The following is a 27,780-nucleotide window of genomic DNA, read 5'->3' as shown; positions in this document are numbered from 1 at the left end:
ATCTTTTCGCTCTTCTATGTGTAACAAATTGTCTGAAGATATAAACAGAGAGAATCTGTGCTGGAACTCTGAATCAAACATCCTCCATCATATAAATAAGGATTTAGGCTGTAACCTGAAAAGCTGCCCCTTTTAGCTTTGCAGGAAACTTGATCAAGTCTGAAAAGCCCCCATTTAGGAGGCAAGACTAGAGTGAAGATTTCTCCTTGCTCATTCTTCCCAAGTTTTATGCATTTTTGGCCAATAGACACAAAATCAGCAACAAAGATTACCGAAAATATTTTATGCAGCTGCAGTACAGACAAACACAACACAGCCGTACGACTGCAAGCTTACAAATAAACCTGCAACAAGTTTGTGTAACCCAGAGCTCAGATACCTCAAGTTCCACAACACACTAAACATGACAGAACCGACACCTCACTGGAACACAGTTTTTAACTTCCAAATGACAAAATCCCAGTGCAACTTAAGGATGTTTACTCACACAGGTTACTTTCCGGTAAATTTGAGCAGCATTCTGGCATTCTGAGTAAGGGTATTCTGAGGTAGCCATTTCCAACATGCACATTCCAAAAGCATAAACATCCACAGATTCATCGTAGTGTTCCTCATACATTTCCGGGGCCATAAATTCTGGTGTACCTACACAGACATACACAAAGAGAATGTAAATTTTTTATCAAGTCTAAATGGCTTTAACCATGATCTTTTTCGCCTATAGGAAGCATGCCCATCATAGCTGCGTAAGGCTGCACGCAAGGTTTCGAAAGAGGGAAATAACCAGAGTAAGCTCAAGCATCCTCCAGGGAAGAAACCCAAAGTCAACACGCACACATTTACATATCCATGGCTCGCTGCTAGCACAACGGGCAAGAGGAAGAAAAAAAAATATTCAAAAATGAACAATAGGAAGAGATATGGCACACTGCCTGACCATACTGGAAGGCATGAAATGGTTTCTTTTTCTGAGTGGAGTGGAGGATGCCTGCAGGCTTGTGGAGGTGAAAAGAAGAAATGAGAACCTTCATCATTGTTTTCATCAATGTAAATGTGAATATTTTTTTTCCCCTCAGAGATACATAGCAACCACCTGGCAGACAGACAGCACTTTGAAAGCAAGTAGTATCACAAATCACCTACAAAGTCACAGGCAAAATATTAAACCTAATTCTGCCACTGGTTTAGTGGGACAAATCAATGAGGCTACTCACAGAATAAGGTCCTACTCGACTGGGATTACGGTGTCAGGAATCTGATGCAACTGGATAAATATTAGGTGAAGCACTGTACTTGCTGCTTCATAATGGGAAGTTGCAGCTTTGCGACAAGCAGCGCCTTACAACGCCTGCACAACAAGCTACTCCGAAAAGCGTGGTCTTATAAAGCAAAAGGGGAAAAAAATCAACACCATGGTAATCTATTCCAGGAGCTGAATCTCATCATGTAATTTATGCTTAGAAGCCAAGACTAATTTATTTCCTTTTTTGAATTTAGAAAAGATGAAGGAAAGGAGATCAACGCAGCCATGTGCTGCGGGAAGGGGCCAGGGGGACACACACGCTGGGATGCCAGAAGAGGCGCATCAGGTCTTGGACCACTCGAAGGACCCAAATAGACTCTGCCCACCCAGCCCAGCCCCAGCACCCAAACTGCCCCCCAGCACCTTGGCAGGTCCCATAGTTTCCTGTTATGATATCTCTACCTCAGCAGCAAAAGCACAACTGTAGTGACATAGCAGGAAAAACCAGTTCTTTTGACATAAGCTTTTTTTTTTTAATGGCAACATAAATGACATCTCTCAAAATTAGGGTCTGTCAGTAAAAAACTCTGCTTTTGCATGTGTTAACAAGTAGACTTGGCCTAACTCACAAAACAAACCTCAGCACAAGCATTACTGTACAATTCGTTTTACAAAATTCAGGACGGATCTCTCCCCTTGTTTACGTCCCTTCCACCTCAGAGACATTCATCCCTTCAGCCTTTGCCATCAGCCGGACCCATGTCGTGAAAGCTTAACTTAGTGCCTGCTCCTCAGGCTCTTCTCCCAGCTGTCACGCAGGCGGTAGCTGCTGCTCTGAAACAGTTAACAACTGCCACAGAGAATGTTTTTTGGAGCTGCTACCTTGTTTTAGAAGGAACAAGACTCGGAGGCAGGAGTGAATCTCATGAATTACAGAGCATTTAAAGCAAATCTGAAAAAGTGATAGCGCTAGTCTAAGAAGCAAATGGAATTCCTGATACTGTTCCAAAATAGCATGAAAATGACATTTTCTCCCATCCCTCAGGGGTGGGAAGGAATACCTAACAAGTACCCTTAAATGAAACAGACCATCTAAATGGAAAGCAGCTCAGCATCTATTCAGCTCCTCTTGGCAGAAGGAGCTTTGCCCTGGCTCGGCTCCCCGCAAAGGTACGTTGCAAGGTCAGGCAAGCATCAGCAACGGCACGAATGCAGCAAGGGAAAAGCTGGACCTCAGCCATGCTGACTTCATTCTGTTCAAGCCAATATAAAATTGCAGCTACTAATATTCTTTTAAAGCTACTACATCTATGGAGGGGCCAGAATTACTCATATCATCAGTGTTTCCAAGTCCTCCTAGTTCTTTCCTTGGAGCAGCACTGCTCATGAAAAAGATAAGCTCAGATATATTGCCAAAATGAATGCAGACACCTTGCCAGCAACCTGCAGCCCTTTTCAGTATCGAATTTCTTTTAGACGTGAGCATGCTTTGATGGTGTTGTGGTAACAACTGATTTTACAAAAACTTGTATTAGTATTTCTGGTATTATTGCCAGTATTGATATTACTGATATTGTTCCATTATGCCCCATGGACAGTTGTTACACTGCAAAAAAAATTATATGAAGAAATGCTGAGCCTCAACAGAAAAAACACCACCAATTATTAAAGTCTAGAAACTAGAGGAACTTAACAGATATAAACCAATAAGGTATCCAAGCACATTTCCAAAATTTCTGTAATTTTGACTACAACCATACCAGGCTCCCTAAGCATTAAGGTCAATACTTTTGTACAAATCATTGTAAAGAATTATAATCTCTGAAAATCTGAGATGCTAAAATAATTATTGAAGCAACTACTCCTTGAAAGATAGGATGCTGTTTTCATATGTAGTAATGGAACAGTGGTTGTGACTATCAGTTTGCTAACTCTAATTACCTAGAATCTAATTTCCATTTATATTGTAATCTGAAATAGGACTACGTGCATGATAACTTCCCCCGCTTTCAGCATCATTTCTCAGGAGTTTGCAGCTTCCTAGAACAATCATGTACAGATCTGAACAAGGAGATTTGCTACCTACATTTGGGTAAAGAGCACAAAATGCTGGCAAATTCAGGAAAAAATATTTACACAGAAAACATTAAATGTAAGTTTTGTAAGGAAACAAATTCCTTCAACAGTCATTTAGAAACTGCTCCTCTCAGTTCAAGCAAACCCAAGTTCTAACAGTCCTCATGTGGGCACCACCCAAGGGCATCAGCTATTGCATATCCTAGTGGAAATTTCTTTTAATTTCGTACCTACTGGTTTTTAGTAAACTGGAGATGTTTCAGCAGAAGTCTGCCAGGATGGCACGGAGACAGGCACGAGCTCTGCAGCTGCCTGCAGAAGCAGCCAGTTTTGCTGATGCCCCAGGACAGGGATAAGGTGTTCCAGCCAGACCAGCTCCCTGTGACCTCTCCACAAAGGAGAGTGGCTCAGCTCCACAGGGCACTGCTGCCTCTCCCTTCAGCAAAAGTAACGGTCCCTACCCCAGCGTCACTGGAAGCAGAAGACTTCCCAGGCTTTTGCAGCACTCCCTTGTTAGGGAGAGAGCAGGGCATCCTTTCTTTTCCCCTCTCCTCTCTATTGTTCTCCTCCCCCAGCAGGCACCAACCTTGTTCTCAGGAAGACAATGCACACCAGCTGCTGAGAACCCTTGCCACTCCTTTTGAAGGAGAGAGGAGGAGGATTTGCGGACACCAAGTACTATTTCAATTGAAAACCAAAAGTGTTTTACATTGTGATAGAGAAGGAAGGAGAAAAAGTCACGATACCATTTCCTAATGATCGAGATTTTTATAGCGGTAAGAAAGGAACCACCACAAAACCACTTTAATCTCTACTAGCAACCTGCGAGTGAAAAAAACACTAATGCAAAACGTGAAAGACATTAAAAAGACAACCGCCATAACAGAAGGAAGCCAAGGAGAATAGGAGGATTACCTATTACACTTTTGGCAAACGAAGCCCTCTTGAGGGTTGCCAGACCCAAGTCTCCTATTTTCACAGATCCAGTTGGTCCAGTAATAAAAATATTGTCACATTTTAAGTCTCTGTGAATTATTGGTGGAGTTCTTGTGTGCAAGAAAAGAAGACCCTTCAGGATTTGCCGGCACCAGCTACGCAGGACTTTTGGTTTCATCACTTTAAATCTCTTCAGATACCTAGAGCACAAACACACACAGAAGTGGGTATAATGAAAATGAAGCATTATTAGAGATTTCTAGGGGCTTTAGCAGCTGTAACTGTTCTGGATAAAAGCCCCTTATTAGATGCCATATTAGCAGCTCAGAAATACTACAAAATTGAAAGAAATAGATCTTTTCAAAGGAGGAATTAGAGCATTCATTTTTAGGGAGGAAGATAATAAGCATTTTTGTTGCAAATACAACCAAATATTTGCAAGTCTAATAGTACAGCAATTCACTTCATGCAGAGAACAGCTTTAGAATAGGTTTCATATGCTCAAATCAGAATAATACTGAAGTTTAATTTTAACCACAAGACTTTGACCTCTCCATTTACCTAAAACACTAATTGGGAGGGTACATCTTGGAAAAAAATGTAGAACCTGCTAATGCACTGGCAGAGCAGCACACTGGATATATGCAGTGATGAGTACTGCTCCCATTGGGGCTGAAAATCTGTTCCAGAATTCATGCCAACTGTTTTATATCAACCTTAACAAGATTGTCAGTACCAGAAGCTATTAATTAATATTGTTTAGTGGATAACCTAGAGCACCTTCTGCGTCAAAAAGAGATTCTACCATTCAAGTACTATTCTATCTGAATTTCTAACAACACATGCAAATACAAGCACAAAAGCAATCACAAAAACACACCCTGACAAATTAAAACGTCACAGGCAGAAGATGAAACACACCAGAGAACAGCTTCTCGTTGCATAACAAACAGGAGAGCAGGGAAAAAGAGATGGAGGCCAAAATTCTTCCTGTCAAATCAATGCAGTTCAAACGCTGGGACAAGTGACAGACACCAGAGAACAGCTCCATTTTTTTTTTTTCTTTTATCTGGAGATACCTTTTTTCAGAATATGAAAGTAGGATTTTTCTAAAAATTTCCATTGCTATTCTTAGGCTCCTCACCAAGAGCGCAATACTTACGTCTTTAGCGTTCCGGAGGTCATCAATTCTGTAACCAGCACGATGCACCTCTTGCCTTTTGCACAGGATTCCCAGAAGTCATAAAATCGCACAATGTTTGGATGCTGTAGACCTTTCAACATTTCTGCTTCCTCTTTAAATCTCTGCCTCTCTACTTTTGTGAGTTTTCTGTCCTACAATACAAAGTGAGGCATTATTAGCAACGAACAGACAAATATAAAGGCACTGCACTGCTAGGGTATTCAGAATGCTGGATTTGTTTTATGCTTGTATCAAGAGCAATTACAAAATCTTTTATGTAAGAGATGAGCAGTGTGTATGAACTAGGGCACTCGCCTTAAATCCAGTGTCAAGAAGACAAAGACTCGCCCCTGAACAAAGAGATGCCTGTGCTACACTCTGCTACATGACAGCATTAATATTTCAGGCAGCACAAACACACCCGTGGCTTGACGGATCAACACACAGCTATTTACCTCTTGTTTTGGTTTGGTGAGGCTCATTACCTGGGAGATTAACACACACAGGATCTCATTCCTAGGTATGAACGCCCTCCCAGCTAAGCTGCCGCTGCCTTTTACAGCTCTGACTGCCCACCCGCTCCCACGACCACTCCTGGGAAGCTCTGGCAGGTCCATTGGGTGAGGTCCCACAGCAACCACACTGTACCGCCCATCCCATTGCTCTAGGGACAAATTAAAACAATACTCCCCCCTCCAATAAAAAACAACAACCCAAGAACAACAGAAAAACACCCCCAAACCACACACACACACTTTTCTACTTGTTTGCTGTTCTGCCTGATTCTATGGCCTCAAAAATTGGCAAAGGAAGGATTTAAAGCTGTCCTTCAGCCTCTTCTGTAGGCTGCACATTGGCCACATGGAAATACTTATTCTTTTAGATTAGAAATGTGAGGAATGTCATGTCCTACAACTCTGGTTTTCCTAGAGAAATCTGGAAGCATTTACTATAAACTCCAGGCTGTGAAGCGACCCTGCAAGGAGCACAGAGCCCTTCTCTTCCCCACTGGAACTCATCTGCAACAGAGACCCCTACAACAGGCAGCTTGGATGCATGTCCCAGCCTCTTCAGACCACGTAAAGAGCAAAATGGGAGTTTCACCAAGGAGCACCACCATCTGGGTTGTCTCCCCTGGATGGCTGTCAGGCTGGGAACACTTTCCCCTCCACCACCCTGGAAATGAACCTTTTTTTGTTCTTTGAAAGGCACAATTGTGTAACTGTTCTTACTTACAGCAGCAAACACTCACAAATCAGCAAGATTAATTAGTTCATATTTTAACCTCAGACATATTCCTTTTCTCAGTTCACTTAGGCATGTTTGTAAGAGCACATACGTCGTGAATTAAACTGGCTCCCAGCTGATTTGTAACCAAGATGCAGAGGGATTGGGCCACTGCTGTTTTGACAGTTTGATACCCTGCCCTCATCTGTGATTGCAAAGAGCTCAATAAAGGAACAAGAATTTCTGCAGCTACAAACAAGTCAGCTTTGCACAGAGACTTCCTGATAGGAAAGCCCGGGTTGAAATTATGATGCTTTGGCTGTTCTTGGAAGACACAAAAACTGCTTCCCCAGCAGTATGTGTGCATTGAAGGGAGCATTTCTATTTCACACTGTGACTACCGAGGGGCTTCTCAGTTTTCTTTACATTTTGTGGAGGAGCATCAGAGCTAATGTTGCCCTGAGCAACAGCAGCAATCTGGGCTGGCACCACTGGGTGCCCACAGGGATCCATGCCTGGGTCCCCATGGGCAGCCGGGAGCACCCCATGCCCAGCAGCATGCCAAACACCAGTGGCAGCGCAGGGCAGTATTTCTGCTGCTCTGTAGCAGCTGTGTTTTAATAAGTTAAAAAAAAAAAAAAAAAGAAAAAAAAAAGAAAAAAGCAGCAGGCTGTCTAATGAGCCAGTACAGAAGAGCCTGAGAACTGCTTTCAAATCCATCACTTCTTCCCCTGCTGCTGAGTTTCCTCTTAATTTAAACCCCGTAGAATAAATCAGACACACTGCTATTAGAGAGGAAAAGGAGCAATTCCTTGCATGAGACAGGAAGAGCAGTGTGGGCTAGCAGAGAAAGGAAAAGGTGGCAACCCAGATCCAGCAGGTGTTCTTCAAAAACCTTCTAATTAATTAAAAAAGTAAAACCATCCCCCCTGACTCCCATTTCCAGATTTCTGAGCACTGTGAGAAATTTTCCACTGCGACTTTAAGGGTAACTTTTAAAAATATCCTTCAGACATTGCAGACAACCATATTCTGTATATTCTATGTATTAGGAGCAGCAGATCATTTGGGCTGCTTTCTGAATTCAAAGTACTGAGACAACAAGCTGGGCAACTGCAACAAAGTGATTCTGGAAAACAAATATGTATTTTGACTATAACTACAGGAAAGAATCTGGATTTTTGTGTTCTTTTTTTCATCAGAATAGCAGCCAGGCATCTCAGAAAAAAAGCCTGGGTCCAGCACCAACACTTGAGAAGTGAGGGCAGGGGCAGGGGAAATGCGCGGGCAGGGCCTGAGGCAGGGCAGCCGCCCTCACGGCCACAGGAGGGGCCCTGCCACTGCGAGGGCTCAAACAACCTTTTCTAAATTCCTCCAGGCTGAACCTGACACGAGTCGTTGGCCAATGCGTAAGCTGCTTCTGAAAGGGCTTAACAGTTGAACCGTTCTTCTACTCTGAAGCAGTAAAAACACCCGTTGAACTGTGTGACTCGCTCTGGTTTTAATCCAACCCCAGCAAACCTTCACTGAGTTCACAGACACTCACTCCCCATCATATAATCCACAGAAGATGAAGCGTCCTCATGCTGAAGGTAAGGTCGTTTCAGGTTTACACCCTTAGGACATCAAATTCTAAGACAGGGAATATGATTCTTTGGAAAGGTCACACTAGAGAAAGCTAATCCACTTAACCGGATTCAAGGCATCACTTTGCATAACCTAGATTTATCAAAAGCTGGGGGGATGAAGCAAGTTTCCAGATACGCCCAAGGAGTCGCCACCCATCATGCTACCTGTGGTGGCAGACATGTACATCACCGTACAGCTGAACGGGGATGCAGAATCACACACCAGAGCCCTGCTCCTCCATAGCTTCAGAAGTGCAACAGCAGCGTCCTGCTGAGCTGACAAACGAGCCATGCCTCGCGCTGCTCCATGGCAGTTATGGCCTCACTGCTATTCTCAGTGTCCTCAAGACATGGGACTTGAAGCTTGGAAAACGTTCTTAACATGATGCAGGAGACACCGACATTAGTTTGCAGATATCTACATGCTTCTTCTTGCACAGCATTCACACCTCTTGGCTCTTTACCTTCGTACTGGGACACAGTCTTGGCTCCGGAGGCGACACTGTAATTCCATTTCAAATAACCAAAAGCTTCTCAAGCCTAATACTTAGCAGCAAGGTTTCTAGAATAAACTTCAGCCTTCAAACATCTACAGCAATTCCACTGAGCTGGTTCAACTTTTCCAGACAAACTGAAGTTAAACAGAACCAGGCAAGAAGCGAGATGTCTGCTCGGTTTGTGTTACCGCTAAGAAAGAATCTGTAAATTTAACTTGTTTCTCTGTCTTAATAAACTGTGAAGAACAGTCAGCTCAAAGGGCTTCAGCACAGACTTTGTCGGCAGCACAGCTGGAACCGGAGCACTGGAGGGAGCGGACACAGTAACAAGGAGCTTTCTCACCCTCAGAGTTTTAGATGTATCAGCTTTGCAGATACATACACAACTCAAACTCATCAACTGCCTGTTATTGTACTGCAATGCCACGGCTAGAATCATGCCCAGCAGCAAGGAAGGCACTAAGTCATACAAAACACCAGAGCAGATAGGAGATAACATCTGCTGCCACGCAGCCCGCAAAGCAGGCTGGTTTGAAGAGGCATTCCCCAGTGCAGCCACACAGATCCACGGTTGGCTGCCTTAACCATGTGTTGAGAATTTGACATTTTATTATTACAGCTACTCAGGGCTCCTGCGGTTAAGCGCTCACAGAGTGCTTCTGCAGGCATAAACCACAAGAGCAAGCATTCACAGTGCATCTCAGGCACAGCATCAGCAGGAGCACAGACACCGCCCAGGCACACATACAGCCTGGCTGGCGTATGGCTCTGTGATTTCACCTTCCATATAAATAAGCATTAACTGGGTTGGGGTTACACAATGTATCCTTCATTTGAAAGGCAATCCAATTTTAAATTGGATATTAAACAAGTGGCGAGGAGAGCTCATAAATAGTAAGCTACCTTTTCATTAGTTTTCCTGGCTTTCCTGTTGCAAATCAGTTTGTAGCTGCAGTCAGTTTTAATCAAACCACTAAAAGCTATTCACTTTTTGGAAGGAAGAAATAATTCTCAATTACTACTTTATAGCCTCACTTTGGTAAATTGCACACCTGTTCTGAGAGACTAGAATAAAACAATGTTTGCAGCACAAGCCGACGAAGTGAATAACCTATCCCAAACCCAAGTTTCTGCTGTTCTCACACACCTATGCTCTCTCCTTCTCCCTACTTGTCACAGGCAGGACAAACAAATACCTCTCTTCGTTAACATAAAATGTATCCCTTCATTAAGTTCCTTAGCAGGGAACAGCAGCGAAGACTGGAATAAGTAAATGTGTTAAGAAAATGAAAGGAAAAGCTTACGAATTAAATTTCTGGAATGACACCCAAATTAACAGCAAGAACATGTTCTGTTAGTCATCCCTAAACACCATTTCCTCCAGGTTGTAATATATGGGCTCTGACTAAGACTCTGAAAGTTATACAATCAAGAAACTGACTTTCACCTGAGTCTTTAGAAGATTTCTAAAAAGATTAACAACTGAGGTCAAGTTTCTTGCCTACTTGTGAGGGTTAGCGGATCAAGGAATAAACTACATCCTTACCCCACGAGGAAAGGGGATCAAATGAAAGAAATAAAAGGCCACACTAAAAAAATATTTTTTTTACACAGCAAAGCCCAAAGCCAGGTACAAGCAGGGTTTGAAGCACAGCTGTCACCAAACCAGAAAGCTGGGCTGTTGGGCAGTTTCATCGTATTTCTTTATGTCCCTCCTTTTAGTCTTGAACCTTCAGTAACATTTAAAAAATTCAATTTCTTTAAGCACTTTATAAGTGGCAGTGAGTTAAGAATAAACTCACACTCACTAGTGAAGCAAGCCTGGGCCGTGGTACTGCTGGCTTCAGCCAGCTGCAGCCCTCCTGTCTCACCCTGAACAGACCCTGGAGAGGTCCCCCCCAACCCTGACAGGTCCAAGCTGCCCACCTGGCATGTTACAGCCCTGCCAAGCACACCTGAAAGCCCTCTCCCCTCCTGCCCACGCATTTGCACAATCCCATCTCCCTCCCCGGCGCACAACTTTGCTATCTTACCCAGACTTCTTGGTCTAAGGACTTCTGAGTCCTGCTAGCCTACAAATGTTGGGTGGTTTGAGATTTTTAAAATGCTTAAGCTCACACAGCAGTATTTACTGATGGTTATTTAGTTTTGCCTAACATAACGAAGTCCTCCTTTTAAGGTCTGGATGGTGAAGCGAGTAGGAGCGGTAGGTCGGCAAGCAAGGGAAGGCCTCACCCCTATCATGCAGAACGTCTTACCCATGTTAGTGAAGAAAAGGAAACTGAAGAGGCACTTCTGGCACAAGAACAGAAATGAAATATCTAAGTCAGAGTGAACATCTGTTCCTATTACATTTTCACATTTGTGTGCCAAACCTGTACATTTGCTCATGTACTGCAGCTACTCTTCTAATCAGAGATTGCCTTGAGATACGAAATCAGTAGTGGGATCCATCAACAGCTTTCTCCTATGTAGCTGTCTGTGGAGCTACTGTGGATTTACGGACAGAAGTGGAGTTCTGGTCCAGCCTACAGGCTCAAGCTCAATAGTGGGATGCCCAGTTTGGTGGGAGCAGACAGCAGCCTTCCCAGGCATCCCGCAGGGGCAGCCAAGAACCTGCTTTGCTCTGACAGTGAGTTTAGGATGTGTTAGCTGGTACCTGCATATGACTATTAATTCATTAAATTCTGTACTGTCAGTACCGCCTTTTCAGGGGAACATCACAGTTTTGCAGAAGTTTTCAAATTTTAAAAATTCAAAGGCCTTTATAAATAAAGATGAATAAGAAATTTTACAAGAAAAAATAAAAACAATTTTTGTATTAATGAAACTTTACCCATTCAGTGCAACCACCCTTTGCGTTTCACATTAAGACTTGTCTAATGCACTACCACTGGAATCTAGGATTTCTCCCAAAGACAACTGGGAGCAAAAGCAGGCTCAGACACACAGCAGTTGGGACTGTGAAGAGCTCAAGATATTACTGAAGTAGCCCCTCTCATGTACCAGCTCTATGCCTTAAGAGTTATTATGCCTATGCTATACATTTTTAGTAGTATTCAGGACCTTTTATTCACACCCCCTGTACATTCATTTATAAGCATGTATCATTTAAAGCGATCCTAAAGGAGAAGATACCTTTTCTGTGAACAAACAGCAGATGCCATTAGACAACTTGCAAATCAGGAAAAAAACATTACAGCTTCATTACGTATCAGCATTTTGCCAACATTCTTCACTAAGTCACCCTCAGTGAAGTTACAGACTATTCATTAGCTGTATTAGTGAAGCTCAGTGAGGTTTCCCAGTGGTAACTCATTTTGCAAATGCATAAATAGCAGCCCTTGTGCCCAAGGATGCTCATAATTCAATGAACAGGAGCTACAGAACAGGCTGCAAGCGATTTACTTGCCTGAGTCATTACTAGAAATCTACAGAAAGTTAGGAGCTGAATTTGGATCTTTATGGCTAAATCTGGCACTGTAGAAAAGGCTGAGCTTGCTTTTTTGCCAGGCACAAGTACAGCTTGCTACTTTTTAAATTGCTTAAGGGACATGTCAAAGCCTTACAGCAGAGGAATGGGAAGATCCATGTCTTCTACTGAAGGTCAGAACTTAAAAAACCTCGCCCTGCAAGGTGCAGGAGAATGGGGAATTAGCATCTTAAATGACAACTCGCAATGCAAAAGCCATGAAAACACCTAAGGAACCCAACACCATGGACAGAGAGAATTGTACAGATAAAAACCTCCCAACACAACCACACTATGATAACCTATGGTTAAACAAAAAAGTTTTGTCACCAGCAATTGAATTAATTGCAAGTAGCACCCCATTAACTCTCTTAATTACCAGTGCTTCACAGGTTCCACATAAGCTTGTAATTTTAAATGCAATACCAGAAACTGTTCAGACTTGCCTCACAAAATGACTTTTTCAAAGGAAATTGTGAAATCAATGTGTGAAAAAAGCTGGGCAAACCCAGTGACACCAGATCACCTCTGCTCACACAGAAAGAAAAAAGACAAACCACAAAAAAACAAAAAACAAAAACCATTTTAGACATGTAATGAGAATTTGGTATTTTCCTGGAATACACTTTTGAACCCAGCATTCCTTTAAGTTTACGCAACAGTTTGTGCTGGTTTTAAAAAGCATTTTGCTTCACCTACTTCAGGTCATCCATAAACACAGCGTTTGGGCATGTAAAATGCCCAACCTAATGCTGGGAGACAGAACATCTCAAACCGATGAAGCCAAACGCCAATGTGCCTGCAACCCTGGTCCCATGTCCCACCTGCAGCAGGCTCCTACCTCTGTCTTCACTTCTAAGGGACTTGGAAGAACATGAGTTGCCGGCTAGAAGACTCAAAGATGATGCAAATACCTCCAAGCACAATGGCTGATGCCTTTGCAATTTTAATCACTGGGGTTATGAGTTACCTTTGTCCCAATGCTGGACCCACCCGTGTGGCACAGCTGGACAGAGGTGGCAGCTCCAGCCACCCTCTGAAGGGTCAGTCCTTCTGGCCTCGACTACAGCAGGAGCAGAAAGAGACATTTCAGTGCTGCTGCTTAAAAGTCATCTGTAGAGTGTGGAAAATGTGCGGAGGGAGGAGATGCGATGCCACTGCGCCCAAGGGCTGGCATTTCCTGGTAAAACTTGGGTACAACAACAGACTCCGGATGAGGGCAGCAGGTCTCTGGACCAGGGCAGCAGCAGGGTGTGTGCATGCAGAGAGAAGCCATCCAATTATTATCTTTTTTTCTCCTTTCCACTACTCTAAGGCAATTTTTAAATTAACTTATTTTACAGGTATGAAATCCCCTTCAGTTTCTCTTTGCTGTGTGCTTGCAAAGCAGAAGTGTTGTCTTTTTTAAAAGACAAGGGGGTGCCATTCCTCAGCCAGCGGGGAGACACAGCCCGAGGAGCACCATGGCCTTTCTCATCAGCCTTCCAATGTGACCTTAAAACCTTGCTATTTATCCCATGTTACCATTCAGCATGTAAATGTTAATGCTCATTTGGCCAGTGAGCTTTGCCAGCCAAAATTAACCCAGCATGAAGAATTAGCAGAACGAGGCAAGTTTTATTTAGCTTTGCCCTGGCAAATGTAATACAAGCGTGTCTTGTGTAGTGTTCAAACTTACTGTCCTAACAGGCAAATTTCACTTCTATCCCATTATCGCTAGCACTTCCTATCCTGCTGTAACCTAAAAATTCCATACTGCGGTTCACAAAACACACTTGAAGTGAAATAGTCATACCAGTGAATTAATTATAATCCACCAGTATCCCTACTATGGGGAACAGGATGCTCACAGCCACAAACTTTCAGAAATAATAAAAGTTTCACTGAGAGCAGCCATGTAACATTACCTTCCAGCATTATAGGTGTTTTGAGTGGTAAAATCTGTCAAAATGGTAAATCTGCTAAGAGCCAACAGAAATGTTTGCATGGCTTTATGGTTGCAGTACAATTCTTTGTAAACGATTAAAACATTCTCTGCAGCAGTAGCAAAGCTGAGCCCTAGCTAAAGCAGATTCACTTTTATCTGCTGACGCCTTATAAGTGGAAGATCATAAACGTGAGATTTCTATGACTTCTAAATGTTTTCACTTGTTATTAGTTTTTATCACTTGTGAAACACTAATTCAGAAAAGACGCTTAAAACAAGCCATTCCCTTCAGAACATTTTTTTTTTTAAGCAGAAATGCAGTAACAAGAAATATATTCTCACATTTGCAACAGATCATTCAAATCAGAACATATATATTTTCTACCTACAAAATTAAGCCTTTGAACTGTGTTGGATTTGCTAGTCAGCCATGGGTTAGGCAGCCATACCAATGCTAGAAGATCCCCACTGCACAGGCCTTTAGACTTCGTCTCCAATTACAGACCAAACGCCTTTATTCTAGGAAAGTACCTCCAAAATTTTCAAAATACTAAAAAAAAAACCAACTCAGCATACCACAGGAGTCGCCACCGAACCGGACAGCTGGACCAACAGCTGTTCCACAGCCCTGCCTGCAGCACGCTGCACAGGGAGATGCTGTCAGGGTTCTTCAAATCCCAATTCTTATGCAGCAACGAATACACCTTTAATGAGGTCACCCTTCTCACAAAACCCACCTCGTGTCATGTAAGAGAGTTAAAAGCCATTTCTCACTTGTCCCTCTCCATCCAATGCAGCATAACACCTGAAGGCACTGAGACACCTCAGCAATGCAGAGCTGAGCCCAGGTGAGCACCGAGACCAGCAGGAGGCCCCTCGGGCCGCAGCAGTCGCCCCAAGCGCCTTCTGCCACCTTTATCGCCCCCAAGACTGCAGCCTGCACTCAGCTGGACGTGTCATTGGAGCCGCCTTGGAGCACAAACCAGCTGAGCAAGGAAAACTTGCTCACGCTGCCTTCAAATAAATTCAGCACTTCATAACTTTTCACGTCTTTGCGTTCACAAAAGAAGAGTGAACAAGTGCACGCATCCATGCTGCACTTCAATACACCAAAGGAAAGGAATATAAGCTAGATAAACAACAGAAGAGTATGACAGGTCATTGCATAGATCTTAATTTAATCTAGCTTAATGGATCCTGGGGAGAAACTTTTCCAGTTCTTCCCTGGCATTGTAGCCTGCTGAGCCACCTACACCTAGTCATTTAACGCTTCTGTGTCCACACTTCGCATCTCCAGGACACACACACACAAAAACCGATAAGGAGTTCCTCAGTACACCCTGGAGATCTACTCATAAGCAGCACCGCAACCAGCAGTATCATGAACTCTTCCTCCTCCTCCCACCTTGCTCCTGTTTTTTCCTAGGGAAGTTCACTGGAAGGCAACACAGGGAAATAGTCCTTCAACATGACCTGCTCTTTCTGCTTTTTGCCCCTGCAAAGCCTGACATTCTATAGGCCTGCTCAAAAGAATAACGCTAGCTTGTCAGCTAAAACACAGTAATGGCTAAAAATTTGACTTCCCATCCCTTGAACAGCAAAGCACCAAAGAGTAACGTCGACATGGGTTTGAGACACAGATCTTGGCCACTTTCCAATGAGATTATATGTTTGGGTTGATAAAGATAATAGCATTGACATAATAAAATCAGGTTTCTGCACTGCATTTGCTTCACATTGAGAAAGAATAAGAATGAAACAGAAAATATCCGTTTATAAAAATTGGGTAAGCGATCGTTCACTAAACATGTCGCACATCTAAAAATACCCATCCCTGATGACTTTCAAGAGGTTCTGCAGGCCTCAAGTTTTGTTCTAACAAAGCGATTTGTGTTTTTATAAAGAACTGTGAAAAACCACTCATCGTTCCTAACAAATTTTACACTTTGAAGGGACTCAGGAGAGTGCTGAAGCATAAAGACAGCAGGTCACAAACAGAGCCTGGGGCACCGGGCCGGGGCCCGTGAGCCAGCCATGCCCAGCAGCATGGTGAGGGCTGGGGGGCCAGCGTGGCCCCCCCGGCAGCTGCCCTGCCAGGCTGTAGGGGTGGTGTGAGCAAGAGGGGTCTGTTGTGCCCGTGCTGCTGCAAGGAGCATCTCCCAGTACAGAGCATGCTTTTCAATGCGCCCCTTAGCGTGGACCCCATTGTAAGGATGGGCCACAAGAATCACTGAGGAGTTGGGCCATACTGGCCACGGCCGAGGAGTTCAGCCTGCACCATTTACCTGGGAGAGGATAACGGATTATCAGGGATTCAGCCAAGAAACTCTTATGAATCAAGGTGTACAGGGGAATCAACCAGATGGTCACAGTGGTACTTTCTGACTTGAAGTCTGTGACATGGTTCTCTTTCAGTCATAGTGGTAAGACACAGGCCCTTGGCTAAGGTTCTGGAATACTAACCCGAATGCTAGTTATGAAATGCAAACAAGATAGTTCAAATCTTGGCTGGACAAGACCTATGAAAACATGGAAGTCTGTGGCACAGAACCTATACAAATGTGAGTGATGCTGAGCGACAGGAGTACCTGCAGCCCATCATGAAGAGTTTGAAAACTGGATACGCAAAAAATCCCAAACCAAAACAAAAAATATATCTTGCACTGGAAGATTCACAACTGGTAGGCATAGACATATTTCTTACGAATCTGTGCACTCAGACCCCTTGATCACAGCTGTTTAATAAGCTAAAATCTCTAGCTTGCAGAAGGATGGCTTTTAATATGATGTGAGGAACGTTCCATACACTGTATTTAATAAACAGCATCATACATTCAGAGACTCTACAGAAAGTAATATCAATCAGAAAACTATGAGGACAGAACACTGTATATAATTTTATGGACAGAATCATAGAACAGTTTGGGCCGTCTTGCACATGCTGTGATGATGTGAACCTATACAGCACAAATAATTCTTCAGTTTGGCTCGTGTTTGACTTCAGGCACACCAACAAGGTACTACAGAACTAAAGAACGCATCCACAGAGAAGTAACCCAACAGAAGTGTTTGCCGCCCTCTATTAATTTTAGTAAACAAAAAGACTAAAATCTCTTCGAATGAAATGAAGGAAGGAACAATAAAGCATATAAATACCACATTAATTTGAGTGACACCACCTGGTTTGATTGCTCAGAGTTGTTTTTTTTTTTTTAAAGATAAATTGCATTGCCTGCAAAATTTAGGATTGAAGACCCATTTGGTCCAATGCACATTAAACAAAATGGTTCTGTATTCAGTAGATGAACAATATTACTGCTAAACAGTTTCACTGAGGAGTTATAAAGAACAGGTGGGTGCTTTTTTCTGAAGACTGATCTCTGCTCAGTAAAAGTCAACCACCTATAAAGCACAAAATACTGCATAGTGAAAAACTGGACTAGAAGTTAAGAAAAATGATCTGGGGACTCTGCCTAGCTTTCATATGATTTTAAAATGCTTTATAATTATTCTTTAAACTTTCAAAAATTCAGGTATTTCATCTCTCCTTAGAGATTTTCCTATTAATAAAGACCAATCAATATGCCCTTTTAAGATTGCAAATGCCGGTCTCTCTGAAGTCCCTGTGGCTTGCATGGCATGAAAGCTTTTTCCTAGTATGAAGCAACAGCTTAATTACTAGTGAAGGAGAACCAGCAATTCGAGTAAGGCATTTTTTTAACCACCAGCAGTAACAGACATGCACTGTAAAGAATGTAAATCCCGAAGCTGCATTTCCCACAGTCCCCAGGATAAGTGACAGGTGAGTACACAGAAGGGCTTCATCGGTCAACAAGTTATTGTTCAGTCGTGGGGAAAACAATACTCATACAGAAAAATGAAAGCACAGATGTCTGCAGAGTAGACTGAAAAAAAAAAAAGAATGCAGTATTAACTATGTATCACAGGACACTACTAGTAATTGCTCCACCCTGGGACAAAAAGATGTAGGTTATAATCTTGCAGGAAAATAAACATTTAAGATCGCTGCCAAAATTAAAGCAAAACAGATACCCTCAAATGATTCTATTTACCTCTTTCTCAATAAAAGCATTGTTTCTAAGTAGCACCACTTCTGTAACACCCATCAGCTTTGCCTTTCCCCAGGACTCCGCCTTAGTGTGGCTTGTCTCAGAGCATGTTGCTATCATGCTCACGTGGAACAGCGGGTCATGAACAGTCACGGATGCAATAAAATGAGGCTTACTCTGGGGATGGCAAACCGTCACCAAGACTAATTTTTAGAGCTTCCTGAAGAAATCAAAGCAAGCGGTGAGGTATCTGTTTTGCATAGAATGCTTTTGCTCAGAATTTCTGAAGGGATACAGTTTCTCCTCTGGGAAACATTAGGAAGGTATTTCAGAGTCTCTGCATGTGCACCCATGCATCTCAATTTTAGTATTTTCATCCCTTTAAATGAAGTATTAAAAATCCCAATCTGAATCCTTTTATAGTTTATTTCTTGACACATTACCTATAGAGATTTCAGCATAAGGTACAGCAGAGAGGATGAATTTAAGTCTGTAAGTCTAATTCAACTCAGCAGTAGAGTGATCAGAAATGTCTTGTCACTGATTCTTGCCCAATAACTCACCCAATTCCTCCCAACATATCGTTTTTGTATAATTGCATAGTAAATTCAGGTAAAATATCATGATACATAGCACAAGCAAGGAATAAAAATACCTTAAAAGCTTACATAAGAGGGCAGGGCTGTCTTTAAAACTCATTGGCACGTTAAAATCCAAGGCCATGCCCTCATACACAACTAGCTGTACACAAGGGTCAAAGCACACACCACGGTTTCAGTCTGTGCAGGAGTTTGTGCTTTTATCTTCAGCTCAAACTTATGTGTATATGCTAGGGTGAGAGGTACAAAAAAGGGCCAGAAAACACATTAAAAAAATAAAAATCACTGTGCAACTTTGTGGCTGTCTACCCTCCACACAGCTCACTGTCAATGGGTTTCACTCTCATGCAAATTGTGAGGGATTCCTGAGCCTTCATACCAGGCTCCAAATGAAAGCTTTATTATAAATACCATGCAGCACATTAGTGTTCATTTCTCAGCTATGCCAGGACCACGAAGTGTTTTACAGATGCTAATTTTGCCAGGTCACAATTTTGCAGGATAAGACAGATGCAAGGAGAAACCAGAGCCAGTGAGAACCCCTCTGGGCTGTCCTTTTCTGCAAGATCTCCATGCAGGACTCTTCACAGCCCGGTGCAGCTGGCCAGAGCCCGCCTGCGTGCCTAGGCACCCAGAACGTGTTGGATTGTTGCATACATACAGCTTAACGCACACCCACCTGTGACTTTGACACAGTTTGGGCACTTGCCTCAGATCCCCAGACATCATGCAGTTGATCCCTCCATTTTCTAGGCAAAAATCTGTAGACTCAGAAAGGGCAGATACCCAAGGAAACTTGGGCACTCGATAGCTCTACTCATCTTGCAGGAAAGCATACAGGGGCTCTGTTTTCTTCCTTCTGGTGGTAACCATACCTTCAAGCCCTCAATCCTATACATCATCACCCTGTTAGTACGCCAGGCAGCACCAGATTGGACACATGATGCTTATCTGACTTGTTTAACACCATCTGCCTTCGTGTGCGAAAGAACAGTTCAAATCACAGCGACACTGCATTACCCTCCAGAAGAGCACTAGTGCAAGTGATTCGTGCCATTATTAAATAATACTGTTCATACGTTGTTACCAGAAGCGCAAGGACCCATTTTTGGTTAAGAAAACATTATCAAGGTCCATTGGTTTTATTTTATCCTGAAACAGAAGCATATGGAAAATCATCCCATAGGGATCAGTGGTACTCTCCTAAACAGATGCTCTTGCCATAGGAAACATTTAGAAGGAAAACAGGTGTGATTGATGAGATGGCTCACAAACATAAACCTTTGCCACAACAGGAGCACCTTTTCCATCCGACTCTTGCACTATGTCAAATCTTCACAAAGAGAAGCAACCACAGAACTTGGCAGAAAGACAGGGAGACAAACGCACACTCATCTTGTGTCCTTATAGAAACAATAGTGTGTGTTAAAATACCACCTAGAAAAAACAGCAATAATTGTTCCAATAATGTGTTATTTCACAAAAAAACCTTCAACATAAATTTAGATTTATTGAGATCAATTTAGAGTTGATTTACCACTATAACAAATCAGATTAGTTTCTCTTTTGTTATTACTACCATCTCTCTTAACCAAACTTAAGTTAATAACCAATGATTTCTTCTACTCTATTTACTTGGTTGCTTCACTAAACATGTGCCCAGCCAGTAACAGGAGACCTGCTCTCTTGAGAGGAGGCTTTGTGGAAAAGCAACCATTAACCTCAGTGTTTCAGCCTCAGCCAAAAATTACATATTAATGCTTCATTGCTTCTGAGGTTTAAGCACTGCGTTTTCCCCCCAACTACAACCAAAACCCATCATGTACGTTCTGATGGTACAGACACCAGCTCTGACTTTTCAGATTATGCTGAGCAGAGCCTAGCAAGACACTTGACACACCATCCTCAGGATGTCCGTGCCCTTGCTAACAGCATCTTTGGCAAATGCTTGCAGATGCAGCATTTCTAGGAAGTAGCAAGAAAAGGCTCCTTCATTCTGCAGCCTCACTGTAACGATGTGCAGTTACCCTTTCAAATTAGGTTCTAGAAACATTCACTGAAAACCTTTTTCCAACTTTGTCATTTAAAACAAAAAGAAAAACCACCAAGAACTGACACAAGTAGGCTATTTAAGACAAAACCAGAAAGCCAGCAGGAAATGTCAACATCTACAGGGAACACCCTACCACCACTTCCACAGCCATAAAAATGAAGCTCAATAAAGCAAGGATGACAAAAGTAGTTCACGTGTGACATCACTACTTTGGGCTGGAAGGTAAGCCCTGGAGGAATGGTGAGACACGAAGAGCCAAGGCCATGCATCAATGCTGCTCACTCTCCTGGCTCCTCCGCTCTGAGGCTTCAGTGTCCCCACTCCTGAAGCAGCATGGCCATCTCTGCATGCTGAGAAAGTTGGACAGTTTACTTGCACAGAACAACATTTTGCTTAAAAATAGTTTATATGTTCTGTGCTGGACAAGCAACCATCAGTTTACATCAATTTATCTCTGCTCTGAAGGCTCTGCCCTGTTCAAGGCTCCATTCGCATCAGACACTTTGTTTTCTGACTCTCAGCCTCCAGCCATTGCCAATAACACCAACAACAATCAAATATGTAAACAAAAGCATAAATTAATAAAAGAATTACTAAAAAATAAAACCTGAGAGGCATCATGGCTCACAAACAGGAGGTGAGCCTTTCTTCCCGATTTTTTGTTTGTTTGTTTTTGGTTTTTGGGTTTGGGGTTTTTTTTTCATTTTTTTAAATAGGAAGCACTATCTACCTGGAAAACACAAAGCTTTCTTTTCACAGGCACATCCAAACCCCAGCGATTTGTGCAGCTGTAAAACTGACCTAACTTTAGGATACAACAGGCTTTTTACAAAAAAACACCCCCAAAAACCAAAGAACAATTCAGAAGCAACATGAGCACTTAAAGAGATTTCCAAATGAAAGTGCGTTTTCTTTTTTTAATGTTTCTCCCTGAAGTTTCCACTTTGCGCTAGTATGTTGCAAGGTGTTGGATGAAACCTGAAAATTTTGACAGGTTTGGGCTGTTAGTTATTTCAAGTTGCACCACAGCCCCTACACTATCTGAAACCAGTTCAACACACTCTTAAGGAAATAAATGCAAATATAATTTGCTAACAGCTCAATTTAAAGGTGACTTTACGACTGTTCAATTTGGGTTGGCACCTTACCAAACTAAGCCAAACTTACATAAACCATGTGCCGATTGAAATAACAGTGCTCACAGGAGTCGCCATATCAATACAAACGCCAACTTTGTATCCGTAGCACCGAACCGCAGCAAGCAGGTCTGGAAGTCACTGGGCAGTATCTCCAGGACAGGAGCAATGATTTCTAAATTATTCCTGACAGACCTGTACACCAGCTCCAGTAAGCCTCCCTAGGGAATATTCATCAATGCTTAACTGCTCTTAATTGGAAAGTTCTCCCTTTTGCCCAACCTACACCTCCTGAGTTTCATTTTAAGCCCATTGATTATTTGCCTGTACATAACAGCCATGGAGAATCACTTATTCAACTCTTCTTTACGTAGGCTTTTGGGATTTTTTTTCAGATACTACTCTTCAAATAACTTTATCTTCAGTATCTTTATCTCTGTCATCTCCTCCCCAGACTGGAAAACCACCCCTCACCATGGACCCGAGATCTCTGCTTGCACTTGTAACCACATGCTGGATTCTGACTATTCCACATCTTTCCTGAAGTGAAAAGCATGAAGTTGTTCACACTGGTGTTAATTATCAAGGGAATTGTCTGACATTTTATACATTGAGACTGGGGAACATCTGTTGAAAGCAGAGTTTATGGTTCACAACCCCCCTACAGATACGTATCCCCACTTTTGGGAAGAGCAGAGACTCTGTAGGTATCTCATAGATTCTTGATGTTAAATTTGAAAAATAAGACAGCATTTCAATGGTCAGCAGCCAGCTGAGGTTAATATGACTGTTCAAACTTTAAACTGTTGCTCGAGTTTACCTGTGGGATCTGGAACACAATACTGCTCTGATCCATTTGCTGCAAAACCTTCCAGGTACCTTGGTGCGTTTGCTCTGCCTCAGAGCCATAGGGCAGGGCACCCCAACTGAAGGGAAGATCCAGAACCTAGAGGCACCGCAGTACTTAGGATAGAAATCTTCTGACAGAAACAGCTTTTCAGAAAGGTTTGAAGAGGCTCATACATCCCCATTAGATGCCCCCTCAAGCCAACACCTCAGAGGGGATGGTGCTGCTCACGCTCATCAGGGCACCCTCCTTTCCCAGCCACACCATCTGGCAGGCTCACTTGCTCACGTTCCCCCCCAGCACCGCTGCTTTGCGCGGGAGACGCCTGCTGTCATTTCCCACCGCAGCAAGGCAGGTGATGAGTCAGACAGAAGAGATGCTGCTCAGAAAGACAGCCGGAGAGCAGCACGGGTTCTGCGCCACTCCAGCAAGGCGGAGAAGATGCTCAGAGCTCTTCCATGATTCACTGCAAACGTCATGCAGAGACAAGGAGAAAAGAGTAGTTCAGGCAAAATGTTACCCAGAGGGAACAGACCCTCCAAGCCCCATATTACGTTAAAGAATCAAGCCAGCTAGCTCCAGCTCAGGCGAAGGAGCAAGGACAGAATTCAGGTAAACCCAGGACAGAAGGGACAGGAGGGCATCCCCTGCCCTGACTGCACGCTGCCCCTGGGCTTCTCCCTCTCCACAACCACGCATCCCTTTTTATCCCAGCCCCTTGTTCCTCTCCTCCCTCCATGCCCTGCTGAGTCCTTGAACCACCCCTCTTGCAAGCATCCATTCATACAGTTTATCTTCCCTTGGAAAACACTTGGAGTGCCTTCTCAATTTTCTGCTGCACTGATATTACATTATTCCCTCCTTACCTCCCAGCAAAATACAAAACGACATCCCAGATGAGTGCAACGTGATTTCCAACAGTAGCGAAATTGAACCTGACACCAGCTGTGTGTGAATCGGGTTCAAGGCTGCTATAGAGCCCATGACAGTAACCCACCCATGGGCGAACCGGCAGGGCAGAAAGCCCTCAGTGTGCCTGATGCAGAGGCAGTGCCACTTGTAAGGCTCACTCATCTAAAGGCCTTAATTAACTCTTTCCTGAATTGCATTCTCCCTCTGCTGTGCCTAAAGAGTAGGGAATATTATGCAAACGTTTGGGGATCGAAGCCTGGAATAATCGCATTCCCCTTGCTCTGCGTGCTGGTGCTAAACATCCAGCCTGCCCTTCCTAACCCACCACGTTTCGCTTGTCCTACAATGTGCCAGCAGTCACCAGTACTTGTTGTCCTTTATATCCATGTTATATAACTGTACTTCTGCGCGTGGACAAATCTCTCCAGTATCAGCTTTAACCACATCTTCCCGTGTCCGTTCACAGCAATTTTGAGAAGGAGGAACATGAGGAACTCGCTTGCGTGAATCACTGCCTTGCCTTAATGCCACGTGCCCATGCTTTCAAAGCCTGCCCACCCAGCCAGCAGCCCCTGCAGCACCCCCAGGGCAGGGAACCAAGCCTCCGAGCAGCAGCCCAGCCTGAATCCGCAGCTTCAGAGCCTCCATTACACCTCCCTGTTCCCAAACAGCTCAAATTATTCCCCTGCTTGCCCGTGCCAGCAGAACACACACTGAAGGACAGCGGAGCCCACCAGGCTACCAGAAGTCTTATGGCCACCAACAGCAGCCAAGAGCCTGGCCACCCGTCGCCAATCCTGTCACATCCCTGAAACACCTCTGCAGGTGACGCCAAACCAGCAGATGCCGGGGCAGGTGCCCCAGCGCAGCGCCGCTCCCTTGCAGGGCTCTGTGCTTCGCCAGCCTGTGCAGCCGGGCAGGGGTGACACAGCCGCCCCGTGCCAAAGGCACACCAGCCTCCCTCAGCCTCCACCGCCAAAGCTCCACTTCCCACGATAAAAACAGACACCTGAGCAAATTCCTCCAAAGCCAATCTCTCTTCCTCTGCAACAGCTGAGAAATACTGGTTTACTATCCTAGAAGACCTAATTGATTTTTTCCCCTTATTTTTAACTTCATACAGAAGGTTTTTCATTAACTGGAGAGTATTATACAGCACAGCCAAGTACTATGACGTGCTTGGCTTTCTTTATAAAACAGTCTGATTTGAGGCATAATAGGTTATTTGAATTATTATGTAAAGCGAGGAAAGGGTTTCCTCACCCAATTAAACTTGCAGGCTCTTGAGAAAGAAATTCAGTAACGTTTCAACCTAAAAAAGGTGACAACTGTGAAAAACAGATGCAGAGAATACATGTGATATCTCTCTCAAAAAAAAAAGTGTGCACTTAAATCCAAAACAAAAAACATCTCTTAATTAGAATTCAGTAACTCAGAGCTTAACTAGCATGAAATAGGACCTGTAAGAATTTACAGGAATAAGTCTTTTCAGAATTCAGGTAATACACTGTAAATATTTTCTGTGAGATTAGTAAACCAGGATCCCTCTACAATAGGGATGCCCACTGGGGAGAATAACTATCTGAAAATAAACTGACGAAGCACGACTAGTTGCCCTGGGTAAGCTAGCACAGCCTCTCAGACTAGAATTCTTTATTATAGACTCTCATTTACTAGAAACTTAAAGGAAAAAAAAGCCACATTTAATCTAAGGAAGCCATCACAGGCCCACACTTGTTCAGGGGACATCCAGTTACGACTGAGAAGAGGATGTAGCTAATAATTTCCTTATTACAGCTTTTATATGTTGGCTGCTGTTCGAAGAAGAGATGGATTAAATACCACATTTGTTTGTTTGGACTTCAAATTAAAAGCTCCGTGATGACCTTTCATTCCCAACAGGGTGTTTTAGTGTTTGGCTGCTTTTTTTTTTTTATTAAAAAAAAAGTCTATTAACTACATTAGGTCTTCCAGAACATTACCCTGAATAAAACCGATTTCAAATGTAAGAGACAAAAATAGGATAGGAAATAAATATGTCAGCAGAGGTTTGGCCTACAAATTCAACTCACAACCCTCCTAGATTTCCACCCGACAGTTGACCAAGGGGATCCCTTGGTCCCGCTGTGCTGGACCCAAAGCCCTGCTCTGGTCCAGAGCCCATCGGGCACAGCTGTCAGCACAGGCAGATAACACAGTAAGCAGACAAAAAGAAACAAACGCTAAGTCCACACACCATAACACAAAGACATTGCACACGGAGAAAAGATTTTGCAACTTAAATACACAGAACCAAACTTTTCGTAAAACCTCGCAGGCTCAGCCTTTAACAGGATCTGGTATTCCCGGCGTTCAGCTGCGGAGGCTGCCACGGGCAGAGACCAGCCCCACTCTGCAGCTCCTGCAAGGCACCAGGAAAACAGGTGTAGGGAATGAACCCCCCTTACCCACTGCACTTCAAAAGGGAAAAACACCAACTCTAGGGCAGTTTCTTAACTGTTTAAATTCACATAGCCTTTTCTAGAGCTGGAGAAATTCAAGTGAAAGAGTCTGGGAGTTTTCTCCCTGGAAACCAAGACAAGGCTGGCTAAAGAATTTTCTCTCACCATACCCCCTTCTCCCAAGACAGCTCCACAGGGGGAAAACAACCCCGTTAATTCCCACTATAATAATATACATGTAAAATGTATGTTACTAAGAGAGCATTTCAGGTGCGAGCTCCCAGCACACACTACAGGCTGCCAGCCACTGAGACACAACATGTGTTTCCTACTCAGGCAGGCAGCACATCCCAACGCGTGCCAGATCAGCCCTTCCCACTCTTTCCCCCAACTATGACATTAAATCCAGAAAATTTCTCCTTACCCCTTTCCACTCTTCCAATTAACCTGATTATAGAAATAATCTGCAGCATTTCTTTGCTGCAGTGCAGGGAGTGTGCTGGGCAGCCTCCCTGGGAATTAATTACTATCAGCACGCTATGCTGAGCCTTTTATTTTGACAAAAACTTGGTTTTCATCAAGCTCTAGAGGAGAAAGTTTTCTAAGACCACTCATTTTATATTAGTACTCTTGAAACAAATGTAATCTGATTTACTGTAAATATCATTCTAAAAGACATATTTTTAGTCTGTAAGACTAGAAATGTACAAGTTGGAGCTCCAATAGGTTCCAAGTAGCTGCAGGTAAATTCTAGATCCCTCAGTAAGGGTGCTCAGAAGTATTCAGCAAAGGACTTCCTGCAGAAGGAGGCTGGATTAGTCTTGCCAGCCCTCAGCCAACTTCCCAAGAACTCAATGGTTTGAATATCATAAAAGTAATATATTAAAACATCAAAATCCAGATACAGATTATCGTCCCATACAAAAACACCAGAGCACTTTTAAGATCAGAGACAAACTTACAAGTCAAAGTGATTTACTTGAACTATTTTAAAAGCTTTGTTTGCAGTAGTTTTCAAAGTGATAGAAATTCTAAGAACAACTTATTGACTGCAACGAAACAAAAGTTTTAGCACAGCCTTCCCTGAGCCTGCAATTTCATTTTAAAGATCAAATTCCTCAACTTTCTAGCATCTTAGAGTATGATAGTGCTTGATCAGCACCATCTTATACACCATATTCAAGAGAAACGACATATCAGTTGCAGCATAAAGAAATAGTTAAAATATTTGTAGAAGCAAGGCTTGGGTACAACCCTACCTAACAAGTTCACAACCCACCTAAACCACTCCAGTTACTTTTTGAAGAAAGCACTTGAGAATTTACAAACTAAAGAAGATATATATTATTTTTTTTAATCATTCAGGCATGCTTTGCCTACCAGAAGCACATTATCTATTCTGCAGCACCACGATTAAGAGTGCCACATACTGCAATTAACTTTAAAAACCCAGATTAAAGGGTCTTCTAATGAAGAATAATACTCATTGCAATGATCTTAGTTAATAGTTGCTAAATTTAGGAGGACATTGAC

General features: G+C 43.1%; 1 protein-coding gene across 10 annotated transcripts in view; it reads right to left on the bottom strand.

Moving 5' to 3' along the window:
- The window catches only part of WNK2 (WNK lysine deficient protein kinase 2), a 112,407-nt gene that overhangs the window by 68,551 nt on the left and 16,076 nt on the right, over positions 1 to 27,780 (bottom strand). For all 10 annotated transcript variants that reach the window (XM_056337789.1, XM_056337791.1, XM_056337792.1 and 7 more), the window contains exons 3-5: positions 5,418 to 5,590; positions 4,235 to 4,455; positions 488 to 645 (exon numbers count right to left, since the gene is read on the bottom strand). In XM_056337789.1, the coding sequence (XP_056193764.1) occupies positions 488 to 645; positions 4,235 to 4,455; positions 5,418 to 5,590 (552 nt within the window). The remainder of the gene's footprint in view (positions 1 to 487; positions 646 to 4,234; positions 4,456 to 5,417; positions 5,591 to 27,780) is intronic.

The sequence above is a fragment of the Falco biarmicus genome, chromosome 4 (genome assembly GCF_023638135.1).
Source record: "Falco biarmicus isolate bFalBia1 chromosome 4, bFalBia1.pri, whole genome shotgun sequence".
NCBI lineage: Eukaryota > Metazoa > Chordata > Aves > Falconiformes > Falconidae > Falco > Falco biarmicus.
Note: the sequence above shows the minus strand (reverse complement) of the source record. Positions and strands in the feature narration are given on the sequence as shown.